The following is a 21,150-nucleotide window of genomic DNA, read 5'->3' on the forward strand; positions in this document are numbered from 1 at the left end:
TCTGCTGCTCTGCCCATGTCATGTAACTGCAGTTGGAATAAAAAACATCAAAGGTGGCAGTTCTCCAACGCTGAGAATGACGTACTGCAAGAAAAAAAAAACTGCTTTGTAATTCTTACTCTAGCCACTAGGGGGAAGCAGCTTTTCAGTTTGTGCTTTTAATGGAGAAGAGCGTAAGAACAGAGACTGCGAGAGTGCAATTTGATATGTGTAACAGTAATGGGGATACTTTGTCTACACAATGTGTAATTACATGATGACTGAAGAACAAATGGTTTTATGTTCAGTCTTCTCACTCTAGTATAAGATGGGCTGCAACTCCTTTGAGAGCGACATAGAGAGGAGCTGCACTGCATTCACCAGCTAAGGCCGACCGGCAGTATCTTCCGTCTGGCCAACTAAAAGAACACTCCATGCAGATCGGTCATCCTGTCCCCCATTCTGTGTCTTGCTGCAGCAGAAAAAACTCTGACATGCTTTTCTCGATAGTGGTTTATTTGTATGGCTGTTGTAATTTTATGTATATGGGCAATGTCAATATGCAGAGTGAGGGTTTGTTGTCATAATTATGTCCTCTGAGGTCTTACAATGTTGGGTCTGTACACGTAGTTCAAATATATTCTTTTAGTCAGGCAGAATTAGGCATGTAGCTCCTGTCTTTGTGTAGGCCCTCTGTTTCTGAGTGCAATAGGTTGCTGGTTTGAGTGCTATGCTCAACAGAATAGTTCTATGTTCAGTGGGCCCATGAAATGTTTCTGGGGTACTAGGCTCTGACCCCAACCTTTGTTCTCCACTGTGTGTGTCTCAATAAAGAATTCCAATGTATTTGCAAATAAAATTAAGTTTTGTAAATATTTTTGGCATCTGCACTCCCGGGATTTAGAGTAGGGCTGGAACTGCACTAAATAATTAAAAAGTTCTATATTCCCTCTTAATTGTCATTCTAAAAATGAAACACTTTTCAAATCATTAGTTCCATGCAGAATTCTTTTGCCGTATCATGCAAATAAACTTACTGTTACATCCTTCCAAAGCTCTACACTAGAGATTTACACTTACTGTGATGTAGATGGCGCTTATTAAAGAGTCAAAGTTCATCAACACATTTCAAATAAGATAAAGGGGGAGTCGAGAGTGCTTCTGTGGTTTTGCGCATCGAAACTTTTCAGACAGCAAGTGGATGACACTCTTGAGATATAAGCAAAAGTAAATTTCCATAAGGCCCAAGTGAATGCAAGGACAATTTTAAGGGAGAGGGTAATCTTTGCCCTGCATGGCTGCAATAAAGCCCCCAGTGAAACACTACGCCTGCCAGAACCCTAAGGAAAGAGGACTTCCCAAACACTATCTACAAAAACACAACGGCACTTTATAAACTACTCCGCATTTCTGTTTGGTGTTATGTGCTGTTGAGTAGGTGCATATCCATTGCTATTATAACAGAGTCAATGTTATATACCAGTTTCCCATGCTATACTTTTAAACTTGTCATCACTGGAATTCCTATTTACCTTCTCTGTTTCCATGTGGGAGAGAAATCTAATTTAGGGGATTTCCAAAGGGACATGTGGTAGAAGATTATGTTATGACCCAGCACCGTAAACAAATCGACCATTGCCAGTCTGTAGAGGGACGGCTAGATCATAGCTGGAGGGCTTCCTGGAATGGTAAACGCTCTCAGCCCCCAAACGGTGACTCACTCAAGAAAATACTCATGGCTGGTGATGGCCAGTACAAAGTACAAAGCAGAGAGCAGAAGGACACGGGCTATGGAACGTAGATGTCAATGTCCACATTGCTTGTAGCTCACGTTTGATGTTATCTGCAGCATCACCTCTGCTGATGACTTATTCTGCAGAAGTGCGATGGAAAGAAAAACCTAATTTCTTATTCTGCTTTGGCGATCCAATATTGTGGATGATTAGTTTTATACATTCAATGCGCATTTTTAAGCTGTAATTTTAAATGCAACCAAGGGAGTAGTTAGAGATGAATGGATGAGGGAGCTGAGTCTTAAATGGGCAGGGTGGGAAACATATACATAGTATAAAAAGCTATTTATGACTTATGCCAATAAATACAGATTTATTTGGAAAGGGGGCTAAAACATTTGGGGGGGGGGGGGTAAAGGCCTCCTAAAATAAGTCCGACGACGCCCCTGAATGCAACACAATTTGAATTCGAAATGTAAGCCAATGTCGATGAAGTAATCGAAGACCTTACCATTAATCTCGCTTTCACGAGGCATGCTTAGGCGCCCCCAAGTGGCGATTGGGATGGCTGGTTTTTCTGTATTTCTTCCCGATATCCTCCATGGCTTGTCATCCCTAAATAAATTGGATTTTTTGCCTATCGAGATAAGCTATTTAATTTCTTAAGTTTCTCACGCGTGACGTTTGCATGACAGGTGAGCACCTTATCCGATGTCCCATCTCTCGCCGTTCCAAGTCCCGAAACCAGAGCCCTTGTCACGCGCCGCGCCTTCCTGAGTGATGCAAGCTGCCTAGGTGCGGTTCTTACGCGCGCACTATTACTTTCTTGTCTTCAATAACAAAAACGGTCAAAACGTATTTCGTAAATGCATTTCGCAAAAATATGAATGAACTGCGCGCGTAGAGATATGAATGTAGTGCATTGAATATTTTTATGGTTACACGTGAGGACATTCATCAATCACCCCATTCAGAACTCTTTATCTGTACCTTCCAGAGCTTGTCTTTGCTAATAAACAGTGTCAGGGTGCGTTTTAATTAGCTATATTGCACACCTTGCATTATTTATTCTATTTTTCTACTATTTTATTTCTACTTAGCTGTTTTTGTTCATTTATGCTTTCAGTCATCTCTTTAATCGGGAAAGAAATTATTATTGTTATTAATTATTATCATTGTGATTTCTGTAAGGTCTGCTAATCAATTAAACTTTGACTAAAAAGCTTATCTATTTATTTACTGGCATATTAAAGGCACATGTTGGAATTCAAACTCATGAGCTGATCTAAGAACATAAAAGAGTAGATTGTGAACCATTTTATACTGGAAATATTAAAAGCTAAAACGATCAAACCATAAATATATTAGCTTCGCAAACAAGGGTGGAACCTGCCCATCTGTGGGCAGGGAAGGTGTAACATTATTACTGGAACTGCCCACTTGACCCGAAGGCACCGGTCCCGAAGCCTCGATTATTACTCATTCTTAATAATACTAACTTGTTTCAAATATACAGAAGACAATTGTATTACTTTCCACCTTTAACTACAGAGCTAATGAAAAGCCCCAGAACTGCAGTTGTGTCCGATTCTATGATTATCAGTGTAACATGTGCAAAACCAATTCGCAAAAAAAGTGCCACTTGAAGAATTCACAATGGACCATTCTACATGTGACACTTCAGACTTGAAACAGGAATAACTTGTCAGGTTCTTCAGAGATACCTAGTGCATCCATAGCAACCAAACAACCCAGTAACCCGAACAGTTTTACGCAGATTCCTCCAAGTCTGTGACTCCACATAACAACTGTCAAGGCCCTGAGTTCACCAGGCCCCTGTGCACTCGTCAGTCCCCTGTGCACCCGCCAAGCCCCTGTGCACTCGCCAATCCCCTGTGCACTCGTCAGGTCCCTGTGCACTTGTCAAGTCTCTGTGCACTTGCCAATCCCCTGTGCACTTGTCAGGTCCCTGTGCACTCGCCCGGCTCCTGTGCACTCGCCAGGCCCCTGTGCACTTGTCAAGTCCCTGTGCACTCGCCAGTCCCCTGTGCTCTCGCCAATCCCCTGTGCACTCGTCAAGTCCCTGTGCACTTGCCAATCCCCTGTGCAGTCGTCAGGTCCCTGTGCACTCGGCCGGCTCCTGTGCACTCGCCAGGCCCCTGTGCACTTGTCAAGTCCCTGTGCACTCGCCAGTCCCCTGTGCTCTCGCCAATCCCCTGTGCACTCGTCAGGTCCCTGTGCACTCACCCGGCTCCTGTGCACTCGCCAGGCCACTGTGCACTCGCCAGTCCTCTGTGCTCTCGCCAATCCCCTGTGCACTCATCAGGTCCCTGTGCACTTGTCAAGTCCCTGTGCACTCACCAGCCCCCTGTGCACTCGCCAGGCCCCCAGATCCCCCCATCGATCATCAGAAAAACCAAACTGAGTCTGCAGCTCGGGTGGATGGGAACTCTCTGACCGTATGGGAGGGATTATGAGAAAATGCCAAACGTGTCATTTGCACCCTCGAAAATATCACTAACTAGGGTTATCACATTAACTATCACATGCTTTAGACCAGAAGCCACTAAAATTGAGCGCTGGGAACTTTCACATGATATGTAAAAACTAGAACTTGGTTATGGTGACTGACATGATGTTTCATAAATCCCTGTGACAATGAATGCTATAGGCAATGGCTACAGGTATTTATGAGCACTGACAGAAGGCTGAAATAAAATGAATGGAATGTCATTTAAACCAGTATTGCAAGAAGTTTCTTTGTAGAAAAACCTGGCAAGCTATTGGGGAAGCAACAGATTTTAAATATTCTGGTTGATGTTGATAAGTGACGATTTTGTTGTTTGTATGTGGATGTCATGTATCTAGTGGTCTTTTTTGTGTTTGGTTCCCTGTCAGGGATTCCCTTGTGAAGAGAACCCCCGAACGCAATGGCCCCTGGAGAGAGAGGGCAGGGGAAGCCCCATTACCAAAGATGACTGAGAGCTGAAGATGGCTCATAGGAGCAGAACGACAAAAATGATTGGTTCAGAGATAAACCAATCAGATTGAAGAGGAGGTAAGCACAAGCAACTAGAGGAGGCAGGACCAACAAATAATATGTCTTGGTCCCACCCTCTCTACTTACTTTGACCCACCTCCTCTTCAATCTGATTGGTTATCTCTCTGAACCAATCATTTTTCTTTTTGCCCTAACATTTTTGTGTAAGTAACTCTCACAAGTCTGAAGAAGCCTGGAGGTACAGGGACCAAAGTGTGTCAGCTGGTTCAGTATTTGTGCTGAAGGCTCTGTGTAATGGGTTACATGTAAACCATTTTGGGTGAAGTCATTTTCCAGACAAGTAAATAACATAATTACACGTATTGCTGCATCAAGGGGTCTTTCTGCTTCAAAAAAAGACAGCTGGTTTAACTGAGTAATTGCACACAAACATCTGAGATCCTTTAAGTGCCGTTGGCCTTCAGGACTAGAATGACAGAGATCGGGCCATTGCCTGTCTTGAACATGAATTTGCTGGGGAGGCCGTGTTTGTTCACGTCATATTCCTGTAGTACTAGTTACCGATGGTCTTTATATGGGTGTAACTGGTTTGCTTTGTGTTGATATTACTGAAATACTTGCGTTGATTATTTGGGAATACCTACTATGCAAATCTATGTCCATATTCATGCACAGCATACGTCCATTCTGGGGCGATGTGTGGCTCATTCGGTCAGGATGCTCTGAAGGTCTCTGGCTAAAATCCCAGACCTGCAGAGTGATTTCAGTGTTGGGTCCTTGAGCGAGGTCCTTAACCCCCAGTTGTCTGACTCTGCTGTCTCAGAACTGTACATCGTCAGGATAAGAACATCTACTAAATGAATAAAATGTTAATTCCTATTTCTTCACACCTAAATTCCCACATCTTGTGGTTTCTGAATGGCTTGTGTGTCCTGCCCTCTGAATGCTTGACAATGTGCCGCCCGTAAAGCCTGTGTTCTAATACAAAGAAGGGCTAAGCAACACATTTCTTTATGTACGACACTCGTATTTCTGACCATATAGCACGATTGCATCAAACAAAATTTCCACCAACCAGGATGTGTGGCAGTAACAGTTTCTGTTCCATTCTAATTTGTGATACCAATCGCTGTTGTTTTGCTGTTCTGTGAGGAGACACTCCCGGTGAGGACCATCTCTCCTCTCCTCACTTCACCCACCATCTCAAGTAGGCCCGGGTGGGCTGGAGCTACACTGAGGAGCTGTTCTTCAGCCTAGATGGCTGCCTCTGTTCTACCATGTATCTTCCTGGCTGACTGTACCGAGCTGGCCGTCCGCCTGTCGGAACAGGCCAGCCGTCCCGGACCTCCTCCATCTACACCCACACTGGTGTGAAGCGGCCCACCCAGACGATGCGTGCTGGCCCTAGACTGCCTCACCCGGCTTTGTGAAAGCGGAGTTACTGGGAAAGGTGGAGGCAAAGGAAATGAAGGAGACTGAAAGACTTAAAGGACTTTCTGGATCAATGCAGTCCAGGAAAGCAGGGCTCTGAACCTAATACTCATTCCCGTTTTCCCATAATGCTCCAGTAGAATTCCAAACTGGAGACCAATCGCAGGCATGCACCTTATTAATCTCAGTACAGTAGTATGGAGAGCACTGTTCCATGTCTTTCCACACGCAAGAGGAGAAAGAGTTCCGGTATCCGTGACCTAAATGACCAGCACTGAATATCTGGCCAGGAAACTCACCCACTTAACAGCAGACGGCAGATTCTTCTGGAGCCTGGTTAGGACCTTTTTCCTTCTGCATGGCGACATTTCGTCTGTATTGATTTCTTGTACATAGTAACATTTCTAGTCTGCTTGACTCTCAGCCAATTGATGTATAATAGTTTCCTTTCAGTGTTAATAATAGAATATTGGAAATATAATTGAATGAACTGCAGCTAAGACAGGGACCTTAACAGGGTTGAGCGCGTTGAGTGCATTTTCGATATCAAACACATTGCATTTGTTTTAGCTTAATTTGGCTTTTCCTGCCATGGATAGATCTGGTCTCAGATACTTTCATTCTGTTTACTAGAATTAAATGTTTTCTACACTTGATGGGAAAGTTTGACTTCCAATAGACTTCCACTGCTTTGATTTTTAAAAGGAATCACTTTTCACAGGTGTCCTGGTTTGTAGGGTTATAGGTTTAGCTAGTATTTTCTGCTTAAACACCAACAAAACCATTATTCCACAACCATTTAAAAGCACTAAAGTTCGCAATAATCACTTCAGATAAGAATTACTAACACTAAATAAGTGTTTCTCGTTTGATCCTAGGGGACCCCCTGACACTTTGTGTTTTTCCTCTCTCCCAGCTCCCCACTGGGAAAAAATGTAGACTGGGAGCTCAGATGGAGCAAAAATGTGGAGTGTCTGGGGCTCCCTGAAGAGCGTGTTGAAAAGCACTGTGGGGGGGGGGGTCAGTCATTGATGTTTGACACCTGTCCATCATTTTCTAACCACTTATCCTGAGCAGGGTGACTGCCAGCCTGCAGTTTATCCCAGGCTGCCTCTGTGGATGTGGATGCCGGTATTAATATGCTGTGCTCCCAGAATGCCTTGTGGTTCCTTGAACTTGCTGGTGGTGACCTTCCCTGTACACCGTGCAACAGGAAACTGGAAGCAGGCATTGGGATTTTCCCTGGGTGAAGATCTGTAAGTGCATCTGACGTTGGGAGAACACATGAAAATAGACAGAGGTGAAATTACACCGCGCAAAATAGATTTAATCTGAACAGAAACATTGCGGGAGAGGAGTCCAGTTGAATACTGTTACCTTTCCCTGTGGCCCTAGGCTAGCCTAAGACCTTTGCTATATAAATATACTATAATTCAACTTAAGAATCCACAATGCAAAAATGGTGAAAAATAGTGAACATCATAACCAGCACTGATGTGTCGTTTTTCAATTGAACGGGGTTGTTAAGGATTTGGATAAGGGAAAGGGGTTGTAAATGCCCTTTCAATCAATTACAGGATTACTCCCTTCAGGAATGTGTGTGTGTGTGTGTGTGTGTGTGTGTGTGTGTGTGTGTGAGGGGGGTGTCTTTGTAATGGTTGGCTGCCACTGGCTTATTGATTCGGGTAATCAGCCCCTGATAAGCGGCTCGCTGCGAACAGCATAGCCTGCCGTTTGATCTTCCGTAGGTTTATTTTACTGTAGAACTCTGGTCACTCAGTTTTATTAGCTCTTTAAATCGGATAGCTGCAGTGTTCAGATGCAGAGTTCATTTTAATTAGAAAAGCTTGTCAATTGGTTTGTAAATTTATGAACCGTTTAAAAACAGAGCATCGTCATTCACTGTCATTACCTCTACGGCGTGGTATTGATACCGCCACTAGATGGAGCCAGACAGCAATGGGGGATTTAACTGGAATTCTTGGGTAAATTGTTACATTAGTTACTGAAGCTGATTTATAAGTTTACAAAAATTTATCTCGAGAAAGCATAAACGATGGTAGCACTGTGCTTTTGTATTAATATCCAAATCAAACGACAGAACAAAATGTTTTATGTTTAAAACCTCTAGTGTCCTAAACGAACTAATATTCCGGGACTTTCTCGCTCCACCATTTAAAAAAGTAACATAAAAATACTTGAGCATGAAGGACAGACAACGTAAAGTTTATTTATGCAGGAAAGTGAAGTTAAATGTTATATTTCACGCCCTGTGACATTAAAACATCTAGAAATTCCAAGCAAGACGGTGGAATGAACTGGCTGGAAAATGAACTGGTGGACAAGCTGTCTAACATATATCACATTTTACACTCCAGTCCCATGAATCTTATAAATGACCTTTTCTGATTGTGAATTGTGATATGACCTGTTATCTTACTCCGGATGTTTGATTTGTTAAGGGCTGGACACTTTTCATTCTAAAATGGCACAGACAGGGTTAAATACAAGCTCGATCCGATTACAGTACAAACTTTTTAAAGCAAGTTACAACGGGAAGTGACCTTTATAAGACAGATGAATAGAGATGTCCGGAACTAAAAGTTCTAGCAAGTTTATAGAGTTCTTTTGAGATATCGTGTTGAAAGGTGGTTTTAATGACGTGGTTTTTGGTTATACTGACGTCATTAATACCCCACCCCAGGCAGCAGTAGGACTGTACGGGATGCTGGGCTATTTTTAGACTCTCAACCCAAGCAGATTCCTTTCGCAGTAAAACGCCGTGGCCTTTGACCCCACAGTCCGCATTGAACGTCGTGAATGTGATTCTACTTTGGTCATGCGATTTATTTCGGGGTTTGAATAAATATTAAAAGTGACAGTTTGTGTCTGAGCTATATAGGAAAATAACGAGTAAATGTTACAATAATCGACGCATTAGTAACGTTAAGAAAGAAAACCATATGTTAGCATTTTTATTTACTTTTTGTTTTGAAATGGCTGTTTGTGCCACTTAAACTAAGCATGGACTTTATGTTATGTTGAAAAAATGCACAAGTCTGGTGTGGTAAAGCCATGTAAGGACGCAAGGAAAATCATAAATCCGCAGACGACAGCAATCGGGAAATGCTTTCCATTAAACTCCCAGCCACAGCGTATCGAATTGCGCAGTTTTCCCAAATGCGGCCAGCGGTGCTGCGAAGTCCACCTTTTACTGGCTCAACCTCCCAATACCACCGGACTTCCCTTTTATCACCTTGAATAACAAAAAGAGACTCTGTTGTTAAGGGGGAAAATGTCTCTGCTTTTTCAAATGTCTTGGGTTACAAGTGGGTGTTTGAAAGCGCCTTCACTATCAATGTATTGGGCGTGTGTTTGAACTGGAATCCCTGTATATGATTTTCTTACGCAGGTCCGGGAAGGGAGGAGGACGGGGAGGATGGATGGAAGGGGAAAGTGGTACAGTGACTGGCAGGTAGCGAAGCGGAAAAGCAGCAATGCACATAGCTTTGATCAATCCAGAATCGTACTTTTAGTCTTGAGACGTGGACTGGTTGGAGAAACGGTGATCAAGGCGAGACCGACCTAAAGGCGGGTTGGGGGCGGAAGCTGCTGTGCGTCTGGCTCACGAAAAGGCTTCAACAGCATCTGCAGTGGAGCAGAGCAACTAGACCCCACTCCCAAATAAACAAATAATTACGATGATAAAAATATAAACGACTGGAAGGTAATTCCGATGTTCAGGAGATAATATGTGCTTTTCGTATAGTTGATGTTTTCCAAGGAGAAAAGCAGGGGAATCATCTTTTTGTTTAGTTTTGCTTTGTTTTTTAACTCCATGCCCGCCGGCGAACAGCAGCCAGACGAGCCGGGAGTAATGTGACTGTCATCGCTCCTGCACGACATTCCGCTCTTCATTTTTTACCGTAACCAGCCTGGACCTAAACTATTTCAATGTATTTATTTCTTGTTATCTTTCTAATCCACCCTTCCTTTTACTTTTGAAGAGGATCCGGCGTTTCATGACTTTGCCCCAGTTGAGAAGACCATCCCCAGCACGCCGAAACCCCCCGCGATCTCCTCCCCTCGATCGTTGACTGCGCTCCGACAGCGGCTGCCAGCGGCGGCAGTCCTTCGACTTAACCCCGACGGAACCGCTCTCATTAACCGGCCGCATCGAGAGGCGATCCGGTTTCTCGTGTTGCGGACCCTAAAGGCGCAGGACTCCGGACGGGTACTCACTGCCAACGAAGGGCTCCGGCGTTCGCGGCTTGCCGGCGCGCCGAACCTCGGCTCGCTCGCGGTCATGAGCCGCAGAGGACTGTTAGCTTAGCCTAGCCTAGCCTAGACAGCCACTAGGAAACACGGTCTTAGAATAGCCTAGCCTAGCCGTCAGGAAACGCAAGGCATCGGCGAAGATAACCGGTGTGCGGCGCTGAGCGCACACTGACACTTATTTACATCACATTGAACTCATACATGAACAGAGACAACAATTCGTATCTAGACGAATAAGTTTCGGCGGCGACTAGGCGTTGTGTGTGTATACATTGTTTTTTTCCGGCGCGGCATGGCGGAGAACAGCCGGCAGAAACACGGGGACGGCGGCGGCGGCAGCCCAGGCTCCAGCCCGCTGCCGGGGCGCAGGAAGGCGCAGCAGTCCCCGGGAGCCCGAGCGCGGTGCCGGCTGGCCGGACCGGGACACAGCTTCAGGAGGGTGACCCTGACCAAGCCCACCTTCTGCCACCACTGCAGCGACTTCATATGGGGGCTGGTCGGCTTCCTGTGCGAAGGTGACTTTTCTTTGTTAAATGTTGATAAACAGTTAACTGTTACAGTTACTAGTAAACTGTATGCAGTATGTATACATTATACCAAACAGTGGGTTTAAACAGATACGGAAGGTTCCGAAAAAGATTTGTCTCGGATATCTCTTGTTTTCCCCTTTATCTATTTTTAAAAATAAATCGATATTTCTTTAAGTAAGTGTGGTATAGCCTATATAGATCAGTTTTTCCTATTCCCACATTTTGTGACTTGAATAAATATGGATCTGCTTGCGGGGATTTGCAGATGTGTCGGGCCCCTTTCTTGCCGCGATGGTTGTGAGATAAGCTGCTGTAATATTCATGATTTGCAGTTTCCTCATAACTGCGACTCTCACGTTGACTAAACGCAAGACAGGGTGTTGCAGCATGATGGGAGTTATCGACGAAAAGTGCTTTGCACTTGCGTCACGAGTGTGCCTAGGAGTTTAGTGTGGGTTGTCCTCCGGTTCTTTTCTAAGCGGGTAATTGCCACGGCTTTCTTTTCATTAGGAGTTAATCTTAGTAGGAAACCTGGCTGAAATTTGCCAGCCTCACCCAAGTGGCATGCTAAGCCTACCAATAGGGTTGAACCAGTGAAGAAATCAGCCTTTCAGGAAGCCTGGAATGTGTAAGACTGTCATGTAGTGAGACCAGTCTCCGGTGGGTCAATCCTGGAAGCATGGACCTCCAGAGATATTCTTACCCCCCTCACATGCCTTCATCCACAGCCCCATCTTCCCAGGTGTGACCCTGTGTATTCAGACAGGGCAGAATCATAGTATGTGCAATGATCACAGCTGTGAGGCATCAGAGAAGGTCCACACCCTCTCTTCTTACTCATTGACAAAAGGAGTCCGTTTGTTTTGATTGACAGAGGAGAAGGAGCTTCGTACAGTTTGGATTTCCGGCTCCATAAGGGGTTTGGTTGTGTTAGCATTAACAAAGATGGTGTCATATCTAGTACATTCTAGTACATTCTAGTAGCTGACATGTTTGCAGGTGTTACAGAGCGCTGGGCTGTAGACAGTCTGATGCACTGGATGGAGTCCCGTGTGGCAGTTAAGGGACTGGGAGATGTGGGATGGCACAGTGGTTTTTGCAGTGTCAGACGGGTAGCACTGTTCTGCTTCACGCTCCATCTCTGGACACATCAGCACCATGTTACAGACTGTCAGCCCACTCACGGTCACGCCTGCCTTATCCTTCCTCACCCGCAGTAAGCATGCACACAAGGGCAGCACGCAGCGTTATTTAGACACCGGCTTACCTTTTATCCATTCTTTGGACTCTTGGGGAGATCAGTTTCTACCCCATTTAGCATAATTATATCATGAAGAAGCATATGGTTCGCAGTCAGGAACTGTGCGGTCTGTCACAACATATAATGGTGTGGCTTGAAATATCTTTGGCTTAAAAAATCATGGCCATATCTGTTGTTAAAGAAAGTATCTAATGGTGAGTACTTAGAGGCCTGTGCTGATGTTAGTCGTCTGACTGATGGGATGTTTTAACAAAAGGCTCCAGTCTATAGAAGTCGAACATTGATGTAATCAAGTTTTCAGTCTGCTGGGTCATTATGGCTGTGACAAACACCAGCTCCGGCTAAATGACCTCGGCTTCAGCCATCCCCGAATGATGAGCTGCTGGCATCTGTTCCCTGCGTATTTCACCGTGCCCTGCTTTCATCCCGCTGTGGGGCGGGAGACGATCTGCAGCCTCGATGTAGTGGGGGGGGGGGGGGGGCACCTCCAAGGGATCTGGAGCCGTGCATCCCTGACAGCCGCCTGACAGTGGGAGGCGTTAATCTCATTTAGCTCGTCACGAGGCCGGGAGAGTCTCAGTGTCTCTGTCCGATGCTTTCTTGGCTAGGCTGGGGGGGGGGGGTTGAGGACCGCTTTTGCAGTGTCAGTGTTACCCAGACCCGTTGCTGACCCGCTATGGTAATCCAAAACTGCGGCTCTCTTCCTCGCGCCATGGGCCCCGGGGGACCACACAAAGGCTACCTCTTCCTCTTTATGGCCAGCTGGATAATATCGTGGCCTCCATCTGGGCCACATTGCTGAGGTTATCATTTGTCAGCAAACGACGGTGCTGGCTTCAGTGATGGCCTTGTGGGTGAGACATCTGAAATGTTCTACACCCTGATTCCTCTGCCACTTAGATTAAAGTTCGAGCCGCTCTTGGCCGACTGCGGAGGCTGGATGTAGATGTATAGGTGTGTCCAATGAGAGGCTTGAGGTCAGTTCTGTCAGGTGAGGTGGGTGGCCTCACTGGAGGGACCTCACTGGCATGTTCGTGCACCTGTGCGGCTTGGAGCTGGGTTGTGTTGCTCCGCATCCGCACCTTCACACATGGTGGTACGTTAATTCTGGAAATCTAAAGCCCTCAGACGAAATGCAGAAGTGGCCCCTTAAAGTCTTAATGGCGGAGTTGAGCGTGGCAAGTTTCGGCCCGGGAGCCGAGCGAGGCTAAGGAAATGGATGGCGTTGGAGCGCGGCACAGAGTGGCTCGCCGTGGCTTCTGAGCTTCGCCGCGGACTGCCGAGGAGGCGGAGCCCCAGCGAGGGATGCCCGGTCACCATGACGGTGTTGCTAGGCAGACGCCGATGGAGCTGCTGTTGTGTAACGCTCTGCAGCTGAGTCGTGATTGACTCCTGCGGTTGTCATGGCAACGGTTCGTTCGCCGAATGGAGGGGATGCCAAAGCCGGGGGTGGGGGTGGGGGGTTCTTTGAGTATTGTGAACAGGGTCTGTCTCTTGGTTACACAGCACAGGCTGGGGCTCCGCTGTAACTTTGCGAGGCATCTTGAACCATAGCGTATAAGCAGTGTGTGGTCTGCATGCTTTATGGGCTTATGGAGGCCTAAGACCTGGGTAATAAACACATTTTCACTGCCTGACACAAAGTGGGCGTGGCCAGTTTGCACAAAATTGGTGCCTGCCCTGCTTTGGGCTCGGTGACGCTTCTGCGACCCTGTGACTTTCCCCCCATTTGCTCATCAGTGGTGGCTCAGCATTAATTACCCAGAAGGCCGTTTGTCGTGCTGAGCGACAAGTCCGATTAAGGGCCCCTGCCGTCGAGAGAGATCAGTCTCCGTCCTTTACAGAGAGAAACTCCGTGTCCTGCCTTGAATCAGATTCAACCTTTGTTTTTAATCAAAGGAAACGCCAATCTAAGGAAGCGGCAACCCCAGGAAGGGCCTTTGATAACTAGGAAGATGGTTGATCTTTTGAGGAACCCCTACGGCTCCCCATCAGCAGTAGAGAGTGTGACTGAAACTCCTAATGCTGCATTTATTACCATGTTATCGCGTTTCCTCATCGGCACGTCTGATGGGTACGAAAACCGTAACTCGGCTTCTGTGGGACGTCCGCTTGGTGTTCCACGCTTGGGAGGTTTCCTTCATGTGCAGCGTTGGCTCATTCAGTATATCACCATCCCCTGCCGCCCCCAACCTTCTCCGCACAGTCCTGTTAGCTGTGAGCTTTTCTGAGAAGGTGATGGAAGGTGTAATTAAATCTGTGAGAAAAAGACTGCTTTCTGGGGCATGGCAAGGACCCCCCTCTGGGCTTTGGGGTCCCTCCAGTGAGCCACATAACCAGACCCACAGGGATCAAGGGCTGGAATAACAGGAATAACTCGGCCCCCCTTGCAGGAATAATTGCTCCCCCCCTGACTTTCTCACATGCTTCCTCTGAAATCCAGCCGCCCCTGCTCTTCATATAGGCTTTGGGGGGGGCTGCCGCTCAGTTGGGTACAGGTTTGCCAGGTTGAAGCCTTGATTTTTTGGACTGATAGCATGTTAACGAACAGACGTTCACTGTCGCCGGAATGTGTATATAGGCCAAACCTACCATCCGTGTTTCCCAGATTGTGGGGGCGGTGTGTGTGGCTCAGCGGGTTAGGGCACTGTGCCTGTAACCGGAAGGTTGCCAGTTCAAATCCCAGACTTGGCAGAAGCAGTCTTTCAATGTCCCTGTTTTAACCCCATGCCTTTTTTTGTTACAGCTATGATAGTGATATGTGTCAAGCTTGAAGTACCTTAGTTTGCCCCTCTCTCCCCTCCCACAGTGTGCAACTTCATGTCCCATGAGAAGTGCCTAAAGCTGGTGAAGGCTGCATGTTCCTGCATGGCGCCCTCTCTGGTGCGGGTGAGTACTGCATTCGCCATTGGGTCCGTGAGCCCCACCCTGTTTGCTGACAATTCTAAAAAACATTTGTCTTACGGTGTTTCAGTCTTGCCTGGTGACCTTACTCTGACCCCCTGGAAGCTTCTTCTAGTTGAGCTGTGCACTGTCAGAAGAACAGGTACTCATTTGTACCTTTGCTTGTCACTGGGGCTGCACCCTCAAGAGTCTGCCATTTGTACCCTAGCTATAGGTAAATGTACCTTTCAGTCTAATTTTAGGTACAGAAATGGACTCTGAGGAACATTGCCAAGGTACAAACAACATTAATGTGCCCCCAGTGGTACAAAAATATTCCTCAGAGTCCATTTCTATACCTTAAAAGGTACATTTACCTACAGCTAGGGTACAGATGGTAAATAAGTTAACGCCTGGGACTGCCAGGATCCCCGTTTCATGAAAGCAGGGTGTGTGGAGCCAGCCTGTCGAGCTTCAGCTGGTCCATCCAAACTGCATTCATGCTTCGGCCTGCAAACCTGCTGTCAAGCAGGTGCTCTTGACGACCAGCTGCGTTTGATTGGACAGACAGAGAGGGGGAGGCCTGTGGCCCCGATTAACAGGCCGTGACGTGAAGGTCGAGGTGGCTGCAAGCCTAAAGTGTCCCATTTTGGGCTTCTGTCCAAGAGCTATAAATCAGAATGCTGACGCCTTACATCCAAAGTCAACTTTCTTCCTCGAAGAAGCAATAAAATTTAGTAATGCGACTGGAAAAGCACTAACATGGGAACTCCAAAAATACTTCTGAGCAGAAAGCAGTCTGGCAGAAAATTCTGCACGCAAAGGGCGTCGCAATGTCACCTGGATCCTTGTATTTCTAAGAATGACCTTCTGCTCTGTTGTTATTTTTATCCTCCCCGCTTGTTCAAATATGAAAATTCAAGCGTGGGCTAGAGACGCTGGTGAAACTCGGCAGAGATGACTGCCAAGGAGGAAGTCGGACGCACGTGTTAATGTCAGCGAAACAACGTGGAGAGTGCTCTTATCGGTCGAGTAGGATGTGTGATCTGAGTCAGCCTGGTAGTATTTTGAAAGTAAAGCCTTTTTTTCTAGTGATATCAGTATGTGAGATAAGCACATCAAACAGTATTAGAGTGTCAAGGTAATTTATGAATGATGTACAGGTCCTATGTATTGCTTCCTCCCACTCAAGGTGGCGTGATATTACTGGGTGTATTACAGCAACATGACACACCTTATGATGCGTAGTGAATGCCACAGCGCTAACGTTTAAGATGCGGACTCTCCAATAGTATCTGGTTGCTACACCAAAGGTGCTTTTCCACCACACCATGTACTGTTATTTTGGTACTTCAGCAAAGAACCAAAAGTGCTATTTCAAAGTGTTGGTTTCCCACTGGCCTAAGAACTGGTTCTGGGTTCATTATGCGGGGTGGCGTGTTTTGTACTGAATTTGAAAAATGGCTGTAGTTTATTATAGGGCTGGATGATGTCCGATATTAATACCAACGTCGCGTGCTATTCACATGCAGTTCTTACATCGATAGTCAGCTTCATTAAAATTAAGGGTCTTTCTGACTTTCAGTTCTGTATGGATATTAAAGTCCAGGGAGTTATAGTTTCACAAAAATATTTTTACTCTGTCATCGGAAAAAAAAAACTTAGCAAGCTTTGCAATTTCAAGTATTCCTTTTATAGATGATCTAATTTATGTTTAAATTCAGTGTAAAGTTTACATCTGCTGTTTTTTGCATGAGCGCTGCAAGTTCTCAGACAGTCGTAATCATTTTCATCCTTACTGTTTTAATCACTTGTAGACGGGTTTATGAGAAATTTATGAAGTTCTTTTTTTGCTTTATGAATACCCCAATATTTATTAAAACGAAATGAGTGTGCTATATTTACAACAAAATGACATTGCTAGGATCCAGGTGTATTTAAACACATCCTAGTACATTAAACAGAGTACTTTTAAAATTTCTTCTATTGCCATCTGTAAGAAGGTGATGTTGTCAGGCATGTGCACACACCTGTCTGTTAATGAAGGGTGGCCAAGTTGGGGGTACAGACCCCAGGTGTCCTCGCTGAGGGCCTTTTCCATCTTCACCTGCCTCTGTGATGGTCGCTGGCAGAGCTCAGACCCAGTGGAGCTGATGCGGTCACTGTAATTCACTCACACAGTGAATTCATACTGAGGGATCACACTCACGCTCGCCCGCCCTCACAGTGGTATCTGACAGTTTGCTGAGTTGCGATCATGCTCCCCCCCCCCATAAAACATTTTTAAAGATAAACTTGACAATTCGAGTTGTATGCTAACTGCAGTTTAGCCAAATAGCTGCTTAGAAGTACCAGTGCATGCAGTCTTCGCAGAAGGATCACGAGCTTGTCCGCTCTGCTTCATGCTGGAAAGGCGCATGTGGGTTTGCAGAATGGAGCCATCTCAGCCTGGAGGCTTCTGGGTAATTGAGGGAGTGAGAAGCTGTGACGGGAGCTGACCTTTATTTACCAGCTGACACATTCCCCGAAGCCCACGCAGTAGGCGTGTCTTCCCGTGGTCCCGCTAGTCACGCACACCCACCCAGGAGAGACCATCCAGCACTGTCTGGTGTACGATCATTCTCGGCCCTCTCTCGTAAGACCGTAATGTGATGGGGATCTCGGCGCTATCCTTCCCTCACTGTGGCTGATATGATTGTATTTGATGGCAGCGGTGCTGCAAGCATCTATATCTCTTGAAATGGAAATGATCCTTTATTTGTCAATTGTACAAGTAACCCTATAGGTACATGTACATGGGAATGCATCTTCTTGCATATCCCACATGCTCTTCTTAGAGACATACGCACAAACACATATATACAGTAGAGAGTGAAAGTTCAGGCCTTTTATTCAGTTCCTTTGGAGCATTTTTGGGGGATAAGGGCCTTGCTCAATGGAAATGTGTTTTAGTCCATTGGGCATGTCGATTATTCTGCTGAGGCTGGGCCTTGAACCAGCGACCTTCTGGCACAGAGGCCTAAACCCTGAGCCACACACCACCTCCTCACCACTAAGTGGAACAGTATTGAAAATCACGAAGCTCAGATATACTAGGGGCGTCCTCCTGGAGATTCCTGACACGACGCCCAGGGGTGGTGGGCCGGTGACCAGACGCCCGCCGTTCAGCCTGCCAGAATTTATTGACGACGTGTGGAATAGCGGCCGGAGAGACCGGTAGCTGCCCTCCTGATTGCTCCCATCCTGTACTCTAAAAGCCTTGTCTTGTGCGGTCTCTCATGCTTTCTTTCTCTGCTTTTCATTTTCTGGGACAGCCCACCCTGGGACTGCGATAAATGGAGATGTAATTCCAGTAACACTCAGCACGGGCATCCTTGGGGGGCTGTAAGAGTGTAAGCTCTGTCAGGACTGGAGTGCGGGGGTGGCCGTGGGGCTTGTGTGTGGGGGATGGGGGTTCGGCATCGTGTAGCTAATTCGGATATATTGGTGGTCGGGTCCTCCCAGCAAACAGGCCGTTATTAGACATCCAGACCTTTTATTCTGCCACTGCCAACGACGCTGCTTCAACGAAATATTGTCTGGCGAAATCTTAATTCTAGCTCCTGTTGTTGCGGTATTGATTGGCGCATCTTTTACGTGGACTTAATGGATGTGGCTGCCTGCTATCGACTCTTCGGCTTGCTGGCCTGCCGTGGAGCAGGAAGGTATCATTGGGGTTCATTTATATCGGTCTGTCCCAGAAGAAGAGCAATGTGCAGCTTTGGGGAAGTTGTCCTTCCTGTCCACTGTTCTCATTCTTCAGGCAATTTTGTCTTAAGTAGAAAGGAAAACGGGACAGTACTTCCCTTATTCTGCATGCTGCCAGGACAGCCCCGCATCCACAAACGGCCTTGTTTCCCCTTGCTCTTGCTGTATAGCGTTGGGGCTTTTTCAGTTCTCCCTCAGTTTATTGACTGTGGCTATCCAATGAGAGCTGATCTACATGAATTATTTAAAAACTGTTCCACAGAACCGTGCCCACGAATGTGTCTTTTAGTTTTTAGCGAGGGGCTACAACGCCGGGGAACTAGTCCCGTAATGGAGAGGAGGGAGCAAATGGCAGAAGCCACTTACCTCGAGGACCAGTGAGGACGATCGCGGAAGGAAATGAGGGCTTTTCCTGTGGGAATCCTTCGCCCGGCTGTAGGAAGTCTCCTGGGTCAGTGGGAGCTGCAGAGGAAGTGTCTCCTTTCTGGACAGGAAGTGGGTCGCGTAGCGAGGGGCAGGCCTGGGCTGTCGCTCAAGGTCGAGCGGCCACTGAGCAAGGCGAGAGGGAAGCCTTCCACAGATATGGTGACACTGGAAATGGAAAATGAAAGGCCTTGTTTTTCAAAACACTACATTAGGTATTTTCACCGTTGACTGATCTTGCAAGCTGTGTGGCTGGACTTTTTTGTGCATCTCTTCTGGAAAATTTTGCATAGTTCAGTCTTGGATGGGGTTTTGTATTTAAATATTTAACTTACTTAAAGCTTATGCGAATTGAAGGACACCAACTAAACACATTAGTGCTTCTGCCTGTGCTTGTAAATGGCTATAGTTCTTTAAAGTTTGAAATTTTTGTCTCGTGCTGATCTCATTTTAGACTGGCGGCATCAAGGGGGGGGGGGGCTGATTACCTTGGAAATATGTAAATCGAGGCATGATATGAATGCTACTGCACGTTCCAGGAATACCAGCCCTCTCCACCAGGTCTCGCTCCTCCTCAAATGGTCGGCGTGCTCCGTTCCCCTCAGACCTGTGATTGGTCCCTTATTCCCGCCCTCATTGCTTCTGTCACCAGAACTCCCATCAGTTCTTCCTTAACCAACCCCTATCACCAAAAAAAAAATGCAATTTGAGAGCCTTGGTGTCTCGATGCTTGCTTGACACTGGCTGTCCGTTGGTTTCCCTTGTTTTGCATCCATTGTAGTTCCTGGAAGGTTCTGCTTTTGGTCTCATGCCTCTTTGCTTTTAAGCTATGGCGACGATGTAGTTACCTCACTGACCCATAGTCAGTTTTCTAGGGTTTTTAAGGTAGGGGGCATAAGAGGGGCCATAATTCATACTGAGGGATCAACCTTATCATCAGCCAATGATATGTCTTGAATTGGTGAGTGATGGGGATTGGGGGGGGAGGGGGGGGCACTGCAGGGACCAATCAGCTTTAAGCTGTTATGTTTACTGTTATGGTTCAACCCCGGTATTACACAGCAACTTTACTGTGGTGAAAATAACAGTAGAATTATCTCGGCTCCTGCTGTTGCTGCACGTTCGTTTACGCCACAGAAAATGTTTTTTTATTTTATTTTAAGTATCATTCTCGACTGTTCGAATCGTCGGAGCCTTTCATGCTGTGGAGGCAGATGTTGCGAAAAAATGGGTGGGGAGGAGCCGGCATGGATTGGGAGGTGGCGTCTGAGTGAGGGGGGCGCCCGGCCTCTCTGCAGTGCGGGGCTCCCGGCGGCCTCATGCGACTCCACGTCACCCGGCCCTTCGGAGGAACCCTAAGCGAGTCCCGATGTGCCTTTGAACATCTTGCACAACAACAGGATGTGACTCGGCGTTCGTTTATGTCAGCCTGCCCGCGAGGTTGTAGTGAAGGTGAATCACACGTTATTTTTAAAGTCGTAGTTCTCCCTCCCTGTACTCCAGTGAAGTGTCATCGGATCTGTGCAGGTGGCGTCGTCTCACCCTGAAATGTCCTGCAGTTCCATCTTTTGACTTGATGATTTTCTCAGGTCCTGCCTAGTGACCTTGTGTAGGATCCCTGCATGCTACACCGGGTAGGTGTGACAGTGATGCTCCTTTTCCCTGATCCCCGCTCGAGCTGCACCGCTGGGCAGTCGAAAGGCTGTCACAGCTTTATGCCCCCGTGACGGATGACCCCTCGGGTTGGGGGGTCCCGCCACGGGGAGGCTTTTCGTCACAGGTGTTTGAGACTAATGAACGGCCAGGTCTGGATAGTGGACACGCAGGTAAACCAGAGGATGTTGATTTGAGATGGAGAGATTCTTATTTAAAGGCATATTGTTA

At 46.6% G+C, this 21,150-nt stretch overlaps 1 protein-coding gene across 1 annotated transcript in view; it reads left to right on the forward strand.

Moving 5' to 3' along the window:
* The first annotated feature begins 8,950 nt into the window (after positions 1 to 8,950).
* LOC125704753 (diacylglycerol kinase theta) overlaps positions 8,951 to 21,150 on the forward strand; it is a 31,657-nt gene continuing 19,457 nt past the window's right edge. Inside the window, exons 1-2 of the mRNA XM_048970758.1 lie at positions 8,951 to 10,937; positions 15,023 to 15,102. Of these exons, the coding sequence (XP_048826715.1) occupies positions 10,715 to 10,937; positions 15,023 to 15,102 (303 nt within the window). The 5' untranslated portion in view covers positions 8,951 to 10,714. The remainder of the gene's footprint in view (positions 10,938 to 15,022; positions 15,103 to 21,150) is intronic.

The sequence above is a fragment of the Brienomyrus brachyistius genome, chromosome 12 (assembly GCF_023856365.1).
Source record: "Brienomyrus brachyistius isolate T26 chromosome 12, BBRACH_0.4, whole genome shotgun sequence".
NCBI lineage: Eukaryota > Metazoa > Chordata > Actinopteri > Osteoglossiformes > Mormyridae > Brienomyrus > Brienomyrus brachyistius.